Source organism: Scardinius erythrophthalmus (assembly GCF_964197995.2).
Source record: "Scardinius erythrophthalmus genome assembly, chromosome: 3".
NCBI lineage: Eukaryota > Metazoa > Chordata > Actinopteri > Cypriniformes > Leuciscidae > Scardinius > Scardinius erythrophthalmus.
Window position 1 is genome coordinate 3,070,292 of NC_138223.1, and position 17,080 is coordinate 3,087,371.

At 40.6% G+C, this 17,080-nt stretch overlaps 1 protein-coding gene across 1 annotated transcript; it reads right to left on the reverse strand.

Moving 5' to 3' along the window:
* Nucleotides 1-5,232: 5,232 nt before the first annotated feature.
* LOC308687734 (2-oxoglutarate receptor 1-like) lies at nucleotides 5,233-11,228 on the reverse strand. Its single transcript, XM_081360450.1, has 2 exons — nucleotides 11,203-11,228; nucleotides 5,233-6,927 (listed from the first exon to the last, which is right to left on the reverse strand). Exon 2 carries the CDS (start codon nucleotides 6,918-6,920, stop codon nucleotides 5,964-5,966), a length of 957 nt encoding a protein of 318 aa, XP_081216576.1. The 5' UTR covers nucleotides 6,921-6,927; nucleotides 11,203-11,228; the 3' UTR covers nucleotides 5,233-5,963.
* Nucleotides 11,229-17,080: the final 5,852 nt, after the last annotated feature.

Sequence of the window (17,080 nt, forward strand, 5' to 3'; positions counted from 1 at the left end):
CCATAGATATTTGGCTATGGGAAAGTGTGTTACTGACAAGCCCACGTTAATTCCATGATAAACTGATCATGTACAGGACAGACAGGTCAGCTCAATTATCATACGAGCTCATTATGCAGTTTTATGAGCACTGTGTCAAGAGAAATAAATGCTGTCCAGATTGGTACACTATCCATCCTAAACTATTCAAGATAAGAATTAGTGCATCCCAAAACGGAAGTTAGTACTAGACAATATTGCAAGTGGTACTTGTTATTTCTGGTGGATTTTAAAGTGTGCATCGCTTTTTCCTTTTAGGTTAAAATAAAGCATCACGCCAAGGTCATCACTGTAAAATATTATATGATCAAAAAGTCATGGAGAAAATCTATCTTATGGAAAGTCCTCCAATTTAACCACTAGAGGGAGTAATACTCACACTTAAATAACAACTGAAACCCTACAGGCATGATATAATAGGCTATATACAGTACCAGTCAAAAGTTTGGATTTATTCTTTTTGTAATGCTAATGATAATGAAAGAAGTCTCTTCTGCTCACCAATGTATTACATCACTGTTAAAAGTTTGTGGTTTGCATTTATTTGGTCAAAAATACAGTAAAAACTTGTGAAATATTATTACAATTTAAAATAACTTTTCTGTTTTGATGTTTTACAAAATGTAAATATATATTTCTATGATGGTAAAGCTGAATTTTCAGCATCATTACAACATTTCTATAAGTGTGTGAACTGGTTTCACTCCCTCGCATGCCACCAGAGACACATGCCAACTATAAATTAATTGTGCCATTTTTAATTATACTTCTTAGTGAATTTTAGGAGGAACATCTGAGACCAAGTTTATGCTCACATGAAATGTAGTATATCACAATGGCCTGGTTTCACAGACAGGGCTTAGATTAAACCAGGATTAGGCCTTCATTGAATCAGGGCATTAAAGTAGCTTTTATAAATATTCCTTAGAATAAAAAACATTACTGGTGTTCATCTGGAGACAAAACAATGTCACTGACATATTTTAAGATATGTTTAAGACATATCAGTGCAAGTTGATTTCAGCTAAAACAACTCAAAAATGCATTTTAGTCCGGGAGTCTTGAGTCTGGTCTGTGGAACCGGGGGAATGTATTCTGAGTTGTGAAAGAGAAATTTTCTCATGGGGTTGGTTCAAGAAAATAAGACGTCTGTATTCTCACCGCATTCAAAGGTGGATTGAGAAACAGTTGTTTTTGTGATGTCAATGACTCTTTATTTTTTGATGTTGCATAATTCCAAATACATTTAGCTGTCACTGGTTACTATATAAAACTTGTCTACACTATGATGCAGATTGTGGACAGAGGAATGTCACCATACATATAAACTCATCAAACTCTTAACTGCAGTTTGCACTGCAGATCTAGAGAAACACCATGTGATTTCATTTCACTGATGTGGACTTCTCATACAGTTCACCGGGAAGCTCGGAAAAATCCATTTAATTTTTTTCTTAGAATCACCTTGGAGACTAAACAAGTGTTTATTTACAATAAATATGCAGAAGCATCTTCTTCCTTTTCATCCAGTCAAAGAGAAGAGTGTCCTCGTGTGTGAACAACTGATGAAATCTGAGATGATTCTTGAGATAATAAATACGGTAAAGGTAAGGTAAGGTAAAGTCGAAGAGGAACTTCATCTAATCTGATTTCATTAGTTAATCCCTTCCACTAAAGTGGTGACTTAAGTTCGCGGAAATTACACCAAAAAAAACCCCACCTAACTGACCCCCTCAGCTGACCCCACTCGATGTGGAGGAGCAGCGGCTCTACTCTGAGCTCCTCCCGAGTGACTGAGCTCCTCACCCTAATTGTGACAAAAATCGTTTGAATCTTTCTATTTTGCATCTTATTAGGGTTTGATCTCCATTCACATTTCCTCTTCCTTTACTGTAAAACATCTAAACAAACATCACCTGGAATTCTGTGCACTGTTATACAAGAGCAAAGAATCAAATGAGTTTAAGTTACCAGTTACTCCATTCAGACCGTATGAATGAGCCATGTGTGTTTTGTGAATGAGCCAATGTTTCCATCAGGTTATGTAAAACAAAGACTATAAATTGAGAAACTGAGAGTAAAAATGTTCTGAATAAAATAGCATCAGTTTGTTTGTTGAGAAGTTTCAGTTTCACTCTGCAGAGTCAATTGTGCCATGCAGATATTATTCAAACACAGTTTCCGTAGTTGTAGTACTACTGTACAGAGCCGTAGCACCGAATATCGGGCCCTATGCAAAGACAGTGTGTGGGGGCCCCCTAGCCATCATCCCATGATCTACGCTTTTTTAAAATAATTGTGTACAACTATATATAGCATTAGAAAATTGATAGAATAACAGTTGTACTGTATATCATTAATAGAGTATAACACTCATATTTTTATATGGAGTATGGGGTCCGGGGCCCTCTGCTAAGGGCTGTCCGGTCACTGTACGACCGGAGCAGGAGCTTGGTTCGCATTGCCGGCAGTAAGTCAGACTTGTTCCCGGTGCATGTTGGACTGCGGCAGGACTGCCCTCTGTCACCGGTTCTGTTTATAATTTTTATGGACAGAATTTCTGGACGCACCCAGGGGCCGGAGAGTGTCCTGTTTGGGGACCACATGATTTCCTCTCTTTTTTTTGCAGATGATGTTGTCATGTTGGCCTCATCGCATCAGGACCTCCAGCATGCACTGGGACGGTTTGCAGCCGAGTGTGAAGCGGCTGGGATGAGAATCAGCACCTCCAAGTCCGAGGCCATGGTTCTCAGTCGGAAAAGGGTGGCTTGCACACTTCAGGTTGGTGGAGTGTTCCTCCCTCAAGTGGAGGAGTTCAAGTATCTTGGGGTCTTGTTCAAGAGTGATTGACAAACGGATCGGTGCAGCTTCTGCAGTAATGCAGTCGATGTACCGGTCTGTCGTGGTGAAGAAGGAGCTGAGCTGCAAGGCGAAGCTCTCGATTTACCGGTCGATCTACGTTCCTACTCTCACCTATGGTCATGAGCTGTGGGTCATAACCGAAAGGATAAGATCCCGGATACAGGTGGCCAAAATGAGCTTTCTCTGCAGGGTGGTTGGGCGGTCCCTTAGAGATAAGGTGAGGAGCTCGGTCACTCGGGAGGAGCTCAGAGTAGAGCCGCTGCTCCTCCACATCGAGAGGGGCCAGCTGAGGTGGCTTGGGCATCTTTTCCGGATGCCTCCTGGACGCCTTCCTGGGGAGGTGTTCCGGGCGCGTCTCACCGGGAGGAGACCCCGAGGCAGACCTAGGACACGCTGGAGGTGTCTCCCAGCTGGCCTGGGAACGCCTCAATATTCCCCCGGAAGAGCTGGAGGAAGTGTCTAGGGAGAGGGAAGTCTGGGTGTCTCTGCTTAGACTGCTACTCCTGCGACCCGGCCCAGAATAAGTGGAAGAAGATGGCTGGATGGATGGATTTTTATATGCTTTTAAATAGAGCACCCCAGTATCTCATTAGACATACAAAGTACAGTTTGTATTCCAAACTATTTAAAAGTGTAGATACCACTACAAGCATTTTTTTTTTCTTATTGTAAAAATGTTACAAGTGTGTTGGATTTGTAGTTGCCTGACTACACTCTGGGCTTACCTTCACACACTCAGCAACATTAATAAGAGCTTTAGCTGCAGTAGCATGTTGTGATTTGAGTGTTTAATATTTTTAATAGTTTTTGATTTCATGATTCATGCACCCACTGCCGGAGGATGACCATCTCAGAGTTGCAGTCGAGACTCCAATACCTCGAAAGAGGTGGGGTCCCCGTACCTCTGCGTCGGTCTAATCCTTCTCAGAGGGTTACTTCACGCAGTAGCGCAGGTGATTTGAGGATCATAGTGAGAGCTCTTCCTTCGGGGGAACCAAAACCCTAGGAACCCTCATCCCTCGTGCGCTCCGCAGCCAGTGGAACTCCCTCAGGAACGGGCTGGACCATCTCAAAGGTGTGTACCAGTCATCTCATTTGGGGCTCTCCCCCCCCAACAGCGGGATATCGATCGCTACATCGAAGGGTGAGCCGGACTTTTTTCACAGCCTGACTGTGCTGCCCCATTCAGGAACCGTAGCATTGTCCGAGTTAATGAGAAATGACGGCTATGCTTTCCCTGGTCACAGAGAGAATCGGGCTCATGTGGAATCCTCCACCGTGTCCTGAGCCCTCGACGCTGGATATGTCTTCTCTGGACGGTTCTCAGTCCCGCCCCGGTGACTTTCTTTCCAGAGGTGCATGAAGAGATCACCCCCCCCCCCCTCCACCCTTGATGGCGGGCCGCTAAAAGGGTTACACATCGATTTCCCCTTGGAATGCCCTAACTCCACCTCACGGGGGAATCCATGTCTCACTTCCCGGGCCTGTGAGCACTCATCTGGTCTAACCGGTGAGGCTTATCAGGCCTGTGAGGTCACGATCCAGAAGTTCTACAAGAACTTCGTACCACAACAGACCTCGGCAGACATAAGGGGTACCGACAAAGTCAGGATTCAACAGGTGCCACAAAGCAGCGCAGCTGATGCAATTATCTCATACCAATGTGAATGGGCTCGTTTTAGTTACACTCAAAGTAGATTGGCCTCTCTAGCGAGATTCCTATTTGTCGGTCATCCGATGGAATGTCTACGTTCCCTCCTTTAGGGAACGTGGGTTACATACGTAACCGAGAGGTTTTCCATATTTACAGTTTATCTCTAAAGATTTTTCACACCCTTTTCGTGTTACTTCTGTGTTTGGAGTATGATAAGAGTGTTATGTAGAAATAAGTTGTTTCTCGTTAAGAAGGAAAATGCAGACTCCCGAGCAGCAAGCATCTATTTACACAGAATAAACAGCGGCATCACTTGGTCTCTTTGGAAAGAAATTTTCCAAATTGTTTTCCCTTCCTATGTTTACTTTCCACTCCTCCTCTTTTTTCCTGATCTTTGTTTGAACATTGCACAATGGGGCGCATTGACTCGAAGAACACCACACTCAGATGACTGCTCCTCTCCGGTGAGTCCACTGTCCCAATTAGCGTTTTGCAACCAATCAAACTATGCAAATTGCATGCATGATGTGCTCATGGCACAGTCTTGTGGGCTTACAATGGCTTTCCCCCCTCACTAACGACGCCACTGTACATACCAAAAAGTAAGCAATGCAAATGTGATTCACTTTTACTGTATGTTAATCTTGTATGATAAACAAATTACACTACGCCATCATCATAAAGTCAATGTTTATGAAGTAAAGCAAGCACACAATGAATAAACACAGACATACAGCTGCCACAAGCATAGATATCATCAATGCACAGGAGATATGCAATGTCATCTTTAAAGATTTGCATCATTGTTTGTTTATATCAAGGCCATTTTGACCATAGTGGCGCCCATAGGCTATTGACACATTGAGGGCAACAAAGGATGTTTGTCATGAAATGGCCTTGTGTTGGTTACATGCATATTTATGTTCATGCATTTGTCAGACACCTTTAGTCAAAGTTACGTGCATTTAGTCATTTCATGCATTCACTTCATGTCAGCACCAGGCTCTAGTGGTTGACCTACATTTTTTTAGTATAAAACCACTTGAGGCTGTACAGGTGATTATATTATGATTAAGGGGGTTTAGACTATTTTCTTGTCCTGGTGCTTAAGAATATCCCTTAATATTATAAGAAGTTCTACAAAAAATATATTATATAGAAGAGGTCAAATATATATCAAATATCAACTTTTATATTCCACAAAAGTAATAAAGTCAAACAGGTTTTGAAAGGCATGAGAATTAGTAAATGATGGAACGTTAATTTTTAGGTGGAGTATCCCTTCAGTATTGGCTATTTCACAGTGGCATTGACTCTGGCTAGTAAGCCTGAAACAGTGGCTTGAGTTTCAGCTGCTTTGCTCATATGTGGTATTGGTCATGTTGATCACAGCCACTTTAATGATCCCCTAAGTCTTCGACATGAGCTGGTCACATTTGAACAGATCCATGAAGGCCTGTTTAAAGTCCCCCGACAAAGTGTAGAGCGGCAGGTTGAAAATGATGTTGATTACAGCGATCGGCCTCGAAATAATGTAGGCGGCGTGAACGCCGCGGTCCAGCATGCAGTCGGTTTCCGGAGTGAGTCTTGTGTAGATTCTCAGCGCTCGTAGAACGTGATAGGGAAGAAAGCAAACAATAAAGCACGTCAATATCAACACGATGAGTCGCCTTGCTTTAACCCGTTTCTTGCTTCCCATATGAGGACCCTTCTTTAGCTCTACAATGATGCGCCAATAGCAAAGACAGACCACGACCAGAGGAACCAAATATCCCAGGACGGTCAATGCCCAACTATATGGCCAGATGATTTTTTCGTCGTTGCTCGCAAAGTCCAAGCAGTGTGTCTTATTGTCCTTTGAAACCGCGTCAAAAACGTTAAAAATCGGACTTAACTCGCCCATCGTAATGACCCAAACCAAGACGCAAGCCAACACGCCCCATCGCTTCTGCTTGATGCTGAGCATGGGCAACGGATGCACGATCGCCACGTACCGGAAGATGGCCAGACACGTGAGGAAGAGGATGCTGCCGTAGAGGTTGAAGTGGAACATGAATCGCGCAAAGCGGCACATGACGACCCCCAGCATCCAGGTGTCATTGAGTACGTAGTAGGAGATCAAGAAGGGCAAGCTGACCATAAAGAGAAGGTCAGTGATGACGAGGTTCACCATGATGATGGTGCTGCTCTTCCAGGGACGAACTTTGAGCACGTAGACCAGCAGAGCGGTGATGTTACCCACAACGCCCACGATGAAGATCGCACCATACATGGCGGGCAGGTAGTAGCGCTTCATGAGATTGTCCACGTCGGTGCAGTTGTCACTTGAGCTGTTACTCGAGCCGTAGTAAATTTTACTCGGCATAGTTGTTCTTGCAGAAGGAAAACATACAAACAAGGTTAAAGAGCGCACATCATGCAAAGTAGAAATTGATAATATTATTATTATAAACAGATGTGCATCTATCCAACGAGATGCAATGAAAGAAGAAAAGGATCCACACCAAGTAGGTGTGAGTGTCTGCGGTAAATTTATTAGTGTCAGCCATATTTTTTATAAAAATAGAATGAAGTCATCAAAACAACCCTGATACAGAACTGTTCTGATGACTTCAGTCTATCTTTAAACGTTATGGTTGACTCTCTTAAATTTAACGCGGAAATTGACACCCACTCGGTTTCATTTCTCGATACCAAAGTCTATTTAGAATCAGGTACTTTTTAGTTTATATATAGTTATTGAACAAATTGTACATCTTCAAAGAGGAGGTAATGTTGAACTTACTTTTACAAAGGGATTGTAAATGGACTTTTGACTGTGAGGTTTGAATGAGGAATTTCCCCTGAATTGTTTTCGGTAAATATATTTTTGTGGCTTGATATAAAAACTGATTTGGGAAAGTTATTAACAATGATGATATTGCCAAAGGTCATGTTAATTACTTTAAAATGTTAGATAATATGGGTTGTGTAATGCATTTACAGTAAATAATGTAAAAATATATAAGCAACGCTCTGTATTAATACAGCCTCAAATTTGTTGTATATTTGTATTGTGTTTATATTAGTGTCCTGTAATTTAAATGAAAGCAGGTGTATGTTTGGAAATGTATTTTAATGTATTTTGAAACCCTGAAAACGTTTTGCTCTCTGCACTTCTTTGCACCTTTTTACTTTTTTGGTGGCCTTGATTGAATAACATTTTTGTGAGATTGTGTCTGTGTGTGTGTGTGTGTGTGTGTGTGTGTGTGTGTGTGTGTGTGTGTGTGTGTGTGTGTGTGTACTTGTACAACTATCTTTGTGAGGACCAGTTTGAGTTTTAGACCATTGGAGTGAGGACAAAGAGAGTAAAGTGAGGACATTTTGGCTGGTCCTCACTTTCTGAGACCCCTTTAAAGAGCAACTTGCAGGTTAGAAGACCCAACAAGTCAATGTATAGAAAAATAATGTAGGAACTAGATTTTCTTTAAAAAAAAATTATAAATATGCTACAGTGGCTTCTGGAGTCGTTTTTGTGAGAAAATTTTACTTCCGCATCTGAAAATGGGCGTGACGGGCGAGAGTCGTGACGTAGCACGAGGGAGAGCGGTCGATTCACACAACAGGGAAATATGGATTGCAATGACATTTCGGACGCTGAGGAAATTGTTTACGGACCACAGCCATACAATTATGAGCCTGCTAGGCTGCCAAGAGAGCAGGGACAGGCCAGGATTAATGTTAGACAGAACATATTGGAACTTACAATAACAGAAACTAAGCTTTGATCAGGCGTTTGTCATGCTCATTAATATCCGCCCAGACTAACGTTACGTGATATAACTTAGCAGTTTCTCATGGAGAGACAGAGAGATATTTATTCATGATACATTTTTTGTTCCATAGGTGCTTGTGTGGGAAATGCGAGGCAATGTTTACAGCTGAGGAAAGTCAGTGTTACAGGGAGGTGGATGCATACTGGGCCTTAGTAGAAAATGCCAAACTTCCATGGTTGCAGTTAGTGTTACTACAGTAAAGCCATGGTGAATGTTGCTGATCTGTGGACACTGGATAGTTCGTTCATTCATTGCACAATGTTTATTCCTGGTTTTCACGTCAGCGCTGTTTGATTCGTTAATAACGGAGAAATGTGAATATTTCTCACTAGATCTCGCAGCGATGTTATTACTTCAGTGGCGAACTCTTTATTTACCTCGCAGTTAGGCTAGTGTTGCTTGATCAGGCTCGCGCTGCACTGGTCCAAACTGATAAACGGTCCACACAAACACAATAACGAGTAACTGTTAGCTCAGTTTCGTTCCGCTTACATTGCGTTTGCCAGTTGATGTTGTGCTCGCACCTACATCCAGCGGGAGAACCCGAAGATGCGTACACTGAAGGAACCGCACTAGCTCTGAGTCTCACCCGGTTCTTACTTCGGTATCCCATGTTGAACTCCTTCATATCGCCGGGACGATAATCATCCGATCTGAAGTGAACGCTACACACGACCGCGTTTTCCGAAGCCGACGCAGAAGAGAAATCCCGTCTCTTCACCTGCACAACCCGCACCCAGGCACAAAAGATAGCACCGTCCTTTTTCCTGTTAGGAAACCGGTGGACTCGATGTCCTGACAGGCTGGAGTTTTTGCAAGCTCCACAAACACATACATTTACCATGACGATGATAAATTGAAATACAAAAACTACTGAAAACACACTGTCTCACGACCGCTCTTACTGAATACCAACCTACTCTGCACTGAGCTGCGGCAGAGCACAGCACACGTCTCCCTCGTGTGACGTAAAATGACGCGATGTTGAAAAAAAAGCGGCTTGTACGAGCAGTCAAAGAAACGCTCACTTTATCTACTAAATTGGTGTCATTATGTCGTTTTAAAACATTTTAAATCCTGCATTATCTTTTCATATGGTATTTTCATACACGGTTATATATTCATTTAGATTTTTTTTTTACCTGCAAGTTGCTCTTTAAAGGTCTGTTTGAGGGTCAAGACTTGGTTTTTGGGATAAGGTTATAATTAAAGTTATAAAGGGTCGGTTTAGGGTCAGGGTTCGGGTTAGGTCACAACTCGGGTTAGGTCACAACCCAGGTAAATTATTATTTTACATTCATTGTGTCAATGAATGTCCTCATAAAGATAGATGTACAAGAATGTGTGTGTGTGTGTGTGTGTGTGTGTGTGTGTGTGTGTGTGTGTGTGTGTGTGTGTGTGTGTGTGTGTGTGTGTGTGTGTGTGTGTGTGTGTGTGTGTGTGTGTGTGAGTGAGTGTGTGAGTGAGTGTGTATGTGTGTGTGTGCGGATACTTTACTTCTTTTATGGCATTGAATGTCTGTCTTGAATTTCTAGGATTTCAGGCATGACTTTATTTTTAGTTTAATCACCGTTTCAATATTAATGCGCTGTTTTGATTGAAGCACACACACATACTGTACGTCACTTGCACAGAAACATTAAGGAGCACAAACACTTGTTGTAAACGTAAACGCTGCCCGTGACTTTTATTAATAAATTAACTCCGCTGCTACTTTATTGTTACATTATATTACTCAGCAAGGAGGAGTAACATTGCTGTTTTTGAAGTAATTAAACTCACAAACTCAGGTAATTCACACGCACCCCCCCCCCCCCTCTCGATAGGTTAATTTATTAAAATAAAAATAATTCAATCAAATAAAGGAAACCTTAGTGCACTACTTCATCTTCTTGAAAAATTTAGAACTGACAGAATGTTAGTCAAATTTAGCATTGCAAACATCAGTACCGGTTTTGAGTTGTCAACTCCATCAAATGATCATGGTATAAGCAGGATAATCCACAGCTAGCTGTGTATGAAATGCAAAACACGAAGCAGAGTTTAAGCTACTATCTCAAAGTTGATAGCTAACTACACCGGAAACAAATGACTAACGCACTATTAACATTCTATTTATTAACAAACAGGCAACTCTGATTAACTAATTGGTAAGTAATAGTGAATAGTCGAATGTGGAAGTTTACTATTAGCTCATCAATAACTACTTTTTTTTTTCATAAATTCCAGAGAACTATTAATAACTACTATATACAGGTTTATAATTAATTTGACAGTTTCACTTTATTTTGATGGTCCCTTTAACACATTCTGTTGACTATAAGTTGCAACTACATATCTACTAACTCTCATTAGAGTATTAGTAGACTGGTTGGGGTTAGAATAAGTTGACATGTAGTTGCAAAGTTACTTACAGTATAGTCAGTATAATGTCTTTTTAGGAGCATCACAATAAAGAGTTAGCAGATATCAAGCAGAAAGTCTACTAATAATGACTGTTAGTTAAGTAACTGCAAAGTTACTTATAGTCTTATAGTCAACTGAGTAAAGTGTTAAAAAATAAAGTGTTACCAATTTGACTAATGCAAATAATTCTAAAGTGAAGATCATGGTAACCCATAGTTTTACCAAATCCTTGCTAGTTATTTGGAACAGTATCTAAAGTGAAAAGCATGATAACTGTGCATTATAATTGGAGGGTTTTGTTACCCTTCTTAAAATCTTATGCAATTTTGCTTCTAAGTAAACGTATTGTTTAAAGGATATGTTTACTGAACAATGAGAAAATACTGAGATGCAAATATATTAGAAGAGTAAGAGGCGAATACTTACAATGTGGTCTGATGCTCCTCATCCAGTTCCTCAGAGAAACGAACTGTGGCGATCATGAGTTTAAACGCCTGAGCTGATGATCCTCCCTCTTATGATTAACAGTTCCTGGTAAATCATCTATATATTCATTTGCATTCATTTATGTCTCATCAAAACACACAGGCAATATGATCAACACATGATCTTATTCATTTGATGTTTGGCAATGGGTGTGTTACTAACAAGCCCACGTTAATTCCATTGCTGTCAATGCTTTATGAACACAATGACCTATTTGAAGATTTTTATCACTCATCCAAGATGCCATGCGCGTTTTGCATGATAAACTGATCATGTACAGGTTTAAATTACTGTTTTACGCAATTATCATACGAGTTCATTATGCAGTTTTACTAGCACTGTGTCAAGAGAAATAAATGCTGTCCAGATTGTTACACTATCCATCCTAAACACTATTCAAGATGAGAATTAGTGCATCCCAAAACATGCCAGCGGTGCTTATTATTTCAGGTGGATTTTAAAGTGTGCATCGCTTTTCCTTTTAGGTTAAAACAAAGCATGACGCAAAGGGTCATCACTGTAATATAATGATATGATCACTAAGTCATGGCAACATTACTTTAACTCATCATAAGAAATGCCCTTTTTAAGTTATATGAGATTCAAATAGATATTCTACACAAGGTCAAGCAGAACCATCCACAATGTGCAATATCCAATCATAGAACTCAAAGATCAACCCTTACCATATATGGCATAGCCTATTAAGAAATATAATAATAAATAAGAGAGGCCAGAAGTTGATCAAATGTATGCGAGTCTTGAGTTCAAGTGTGTCCAAGGCCTAGTTCTTGCGTAGTCATGGTGTGTCTATAATAAAACACAACGGATAGAAGTTACACAAGGACAGTCTTACACAAGATTCATCAAAAGTGGAGCCAAAGAAATTAGGAAATATTAACAGCTGTTGAATGTTTTTACATTTTTACTTTATTTTACAGTGTCCTTGTTACATATGTTACATGTTCTTACCATAGAAATAAGAGTAAATTATGTATAATTACATGCAATTGACCCTCAACCAAAACCTAATCCTACCCTGACCCTATAGTAAGTACATGTAGCAATATAGTTAATATTACTCGGTACTTAAATATATAATTACACTGTAACAATGACACCTTAAAATAAAGTGTAACCAACTATTTCTGCTATCAAATGGCATTAACACTCTGAAACAAAAAAAAAAGGTGTAAATAAATTGGAGTGTGTTTTACATGGAAATACTATTTAAGTCCACAGTATTTTAATTCGATGTGTTACTTACTTATTTTTGAAATTTACAAGCATTTTACCATAGCAATCATGAGTGAAAAATGAGTGAATATGGTTTTGTATTAAAAACATTCTTTTTTGCAGGGCCATACCCAACATTGAGGTCTGGATCTCTGAGTTGTATAAAGGTTGTGAAATAATTCCCTTATATTACTGTAACTTTGGTGCTGCACAGATATTGCACAATGTCAAGATAACCAAACTTCTCTGATCTGATCGGTCAGCGCTCATCAATGACTCTGCAGGCTGTGTTTGCTCATGTAGTTACAGTGCTTCATGACAATGATTTCGGACAGACTTTTGAGGCAGCGTAATGGTTTAATGGTCTACAGAAAATATAGCGAGCTTTGGTATTTGTACCATTAGCATCTCTCTCAAAAAATGACCAAAGAGTTTCGATATTTTCCTATTTAAAACTTGACTCTTCTGTTGTAACATCGTGTATATCATTACGCCTGCTGGACTCATGGTACGGCAGCAAAGTTTCTTGATTATTACGCAGGAATGAGAGTATAGTTCCTATCCATATCAGCCTAGAAAATCGCAACTTTACATTTTCCGTCGGTCTTAGTACACGATGTAACTACAGAAGAGTCAAGTTTTAAATAGGAAAAATATCGAAACTCTTTGGTCATTTTTTGAGAGAGATGCTAATGGTCCTGTCCGATTCAATGATCTATGCTAAGCTATGCTAAAAGTGGTACCGCCAGACCCGGAGATCGGCTGAATGGAGTTGTAAAATGAGCCTATTTCCAAAAAAAGTGGAGTATTCCTTTAAAGGCACACTATGCAGTTTCTGTTCTTCTCAAACAGCGCCCCCTAGAGTCGCTGTGGAGTACTTGTATTTAACGTTACTGTCGTAAATACCACTCACGCAGAGCCGTCTCTGCACTCTTCTGACCGTGCTTTCTTCGTCGACTCTGCCATGATTCACGTCTGAAATGCGTGCTAGTGTCTTCCATAGAGGCTGCTTCATAGGCCCTGTCCCAAATGGCACACTCCGGACTTGTGGACTTCCTCAGAGTCCACACTTTGGTGACGTCATGTAGTGCAGACCTATAGGGCCCTTGGCGCGAGTCCACGAGGGCGTATTGAGAGGTATTTTTGGGACTCGATCGCCACTCCGGAAATAACAATCTGGTTGTTGTTGGACAGGAGAAATCACATTTTTGTGCTCCGACGTCTTATCTCCATGTCCACTACACAGCCTAATTTTACAGTTCTATATTTTGATATTGTGCATGCCACCTGGGCATTAGACAATAGATACATCATGCTTATTTAAATTATGTATACAGTTGTACATAATAATACATAATGTTCCATTTGAACTAAGATTACAATTTTAACACATAATGAAAATGTGCATGAGTTTCAGATTAATTTACAGGTATCAATATTCATACTATGTTTATATATGACTCAGTAAAGCCCTGACATTTATTTAATTCTATTTATTTAATGAATCATAATGCGATCGTATTATTCAGCACGCTATTATTATGTTTGAGACATCAACCACTGGTCGATGACCATAATGTTTGTATAAACTGTAGGTAACAACTGGCAAAATGTACATCTAGGTCATAAAAACTGTAATATTTTCTTCTCAGCCATGTCTCCTCCCATCCGTTGTCTGATTGGCCTTTCGCAAGGATTCCTGGGTAGTTAAAGTGTGTGGAGCCTGCATCTATGTGGGCTTCGTCGAAGACCGTTTCAAGGGTACAAAGGGGGCGCTGCTGAGCACACTTCAGAGAAGGGCCGCGGGAAGTGGGGGTGCTGGGGGTGCTGCAGCACCCCCTGTTTTCACAGAATTGTAAATGCAACGCATATGTTTGTTCATTAAAATGTATTAATTTTTAGCATTTAGTCATTTATTTGTAATAAACACGTTAAAATTTATTTATATGTTAAATTATCTTTTTAAAACATAAGCGCAGAGTGTTATGTCATATTGTGTGTGTGTGTGTGTGTGTGTGTGTGTGTGTGTGTGTGTGTGTGTGTGTGTGTGTGTGTGTGTGTGTCGAAAGAATTTGTCCGCAGCTGCTCAAAAAAAAAAAAAAAAAAAACACTGTCAGTGTTTTGTAAGGAACAGGCAAAAATGTAAAATATAGCAGGAGACATTTTAATTGTTTACTAATAAAACAGTTATTTTTTATGTCAGTGTCGACTAGACAGATGAAGTTGACGACTCGCGATCTTCGCAGCGCTAGAGAGAAATGCACATTTCATACGAATTACATAAGCAGCGCAGTCTGTTTCTTTCGTTTTGAATTGTTCTGCTTAAAAGTAGACATTTCAAGCTATCTATATGTCTCAGGTCTGTGAGGCAATAGGCTACTTTATAGGCCTACGCTGAGTTTCGGTTCATATATGAGACGAGCTCCAGGTTCGCCAGCGCCTCCGTGTCCTGATTATCTATTTTCTAATAGCCTATATTTATTAAATAAGACAATTGGTTGATGAAACATCGATTAAAATTCAGATACAATTAATACAAAACGAAATTAAATTTAAAGACAGGCTTTGTGCTTTCAGTTTGAGGTCTCTGTGAAAGTTTTAAAACATTCTTTTAGTGCCGCTTTAGAGCGCTCTCGTCCGTAACGGAGAACTGTCTGTAACATTTTTTGTTTGTTTTTGTGAAATAAATTTCTAAAAAAATGCGACTTTTTGCGATGTTTTTTTCTTCCTCGTGGTGCATTTTTTGACTGATATGCGACTCCGGAGCGACTTATAAAATAGGCTACGGTAAGTTATTTATTCTTTTTGTGCAAATGTCCCATCAAGTCCCATCCTTTAAGGATTAATTTATGTCCCGTTGACCGGTCCATTGCATTACGAATAAAAGCAGAATCAGTAAAGTCAAAAATGTGATGTGCAGTCAGGTGGTTTGAGTGTGTGCGCGTTTTTTGACGAGTTTTATAGTCTTGACATTGTTTCTTATTCAAAAGTGGTGACGCCCCCCCGCCCCCCCCAACCTAAAACCTCTTCCTGCGGCCCTGCTTCAGAGCGTTAAAATGCTGAATGGGACGGCCTACGGACTCGTAGACTCAGCGAGCACACATAATTTAAGTCCACCAGACCGAAAGTCCTCATGAAGTGCGCCATTTGGGACAGGGCCATATGTTGTTGATGTATGTGACGTCATGCCGTAAAGAAAGTCGTGATACTCGCGAGATTAGTCGGGGCGCCACCTCTCAAACCTGCACTGCTGGTTTTGCCAGCAGCTCCCCCCCGCTATCGGGATGATTCGCCCTACTACGAGTTTGTTTACCATCGAAATGATTTCGAAACTGTTATATTAAGGTACAAATCTTGCATAGTGTGCCGTTAAGGTTATGAATAAGCTAGTGTGCTCCAAAACAATGACAAAATTCACATTTAGGAGATTTTCAAAACTTAGTCTCCCACTTCCGCTAAAATGGATCAGGGATTTTTATGACATGACCACAGACTTCAGCTTCTCATCACATCTTCTGTCCAATCAAATGCTCTCTATAATCTAAAGCTCCGCCCCTTATACTATAAATAACCAGTCGAAAGTGAGCGTTAACACGGAGCAATATGGGTTGGATAAGTGTGTTCGGTTGCTCAAACGCTCAAGTTTTATTCCGTTTTCCAACTTTACATTGTTTAAGAATGAAATGCATTAAATTTATTCACACCTCTATTGAATCCACCGTATCATCAGCGCTCGGATTCGCTTCCATGGTGCTGTCAAGTACGACTTGCATCTGTGAGGTAAACTAAACGATACTGGCTATTTGAAAAGGGGGAGGAGCCATTCAATATGTCCCGCCTTAAGGCTGATTTATACTTCTACGTCGGACCTACGCCGGAGCCTCTACGCTGTAGGCAACATGTTGGTTTTCATTTATACTTCTGCGTCGTTGTCCGCGTTGACGCACGCAGAGGGAGCATGTGAAACCCGAGGGAGCGGTCCTAGCAGACCAATCACAGCGCTTGCGTCCGCGTAGAGTTGACGCGTTGTTAAATTTTTGGAGAGGTGCACGTCAGGGTACGGTACGCCGAAGGGTACGCGCGCTACACACAGCCTACGACGTAGCTCCAGGCGTGAGTTCGACGCAGAAGTATAAATTGGGCTTTAGCTTCCCATTTCAGTGGAAATTACGACAACGCATCAAAAAAAGCTGCGTTTCAAGGCACTTCAGTGGGTCTTTAAGCAATTTGCAGCCAATGTTTGTGATGACCAATCAAATTAAAGAGGCGGACTTTATGTTGTTCACAGAAGCTGCTGAATACTGACGCTTCAGTAAACGATAAAGTGCTAGATAAACTCAACATTTAATAATTGTCAGATGTTTTACAAAAGAAATGTTAAACGACCAACATACATTTTTAGTTATTTCACTATTTTAGGCTATAATTTAGCCTACCTGATTCGTTGCAAGTCGTAACTGTCAACGTAACGAGACAAGAAACATTAACATTAACCGTTTTCATCAGGCGTAAGATTAGTGTGCACTCTAAAACAAGCCCAACACGGATGAGAAGCAAGGCGACGGAACGAGTGAAGGAGACG

Coding starts and splice junctions, on each gene's coding strand:
- LOC308687734 (XM_081360450.1), bottom strand. CDS start 6,920: ATGCCGAGTAAAATTTACTACGGCTCGAGTAACAGCTCAAGTGACAAC.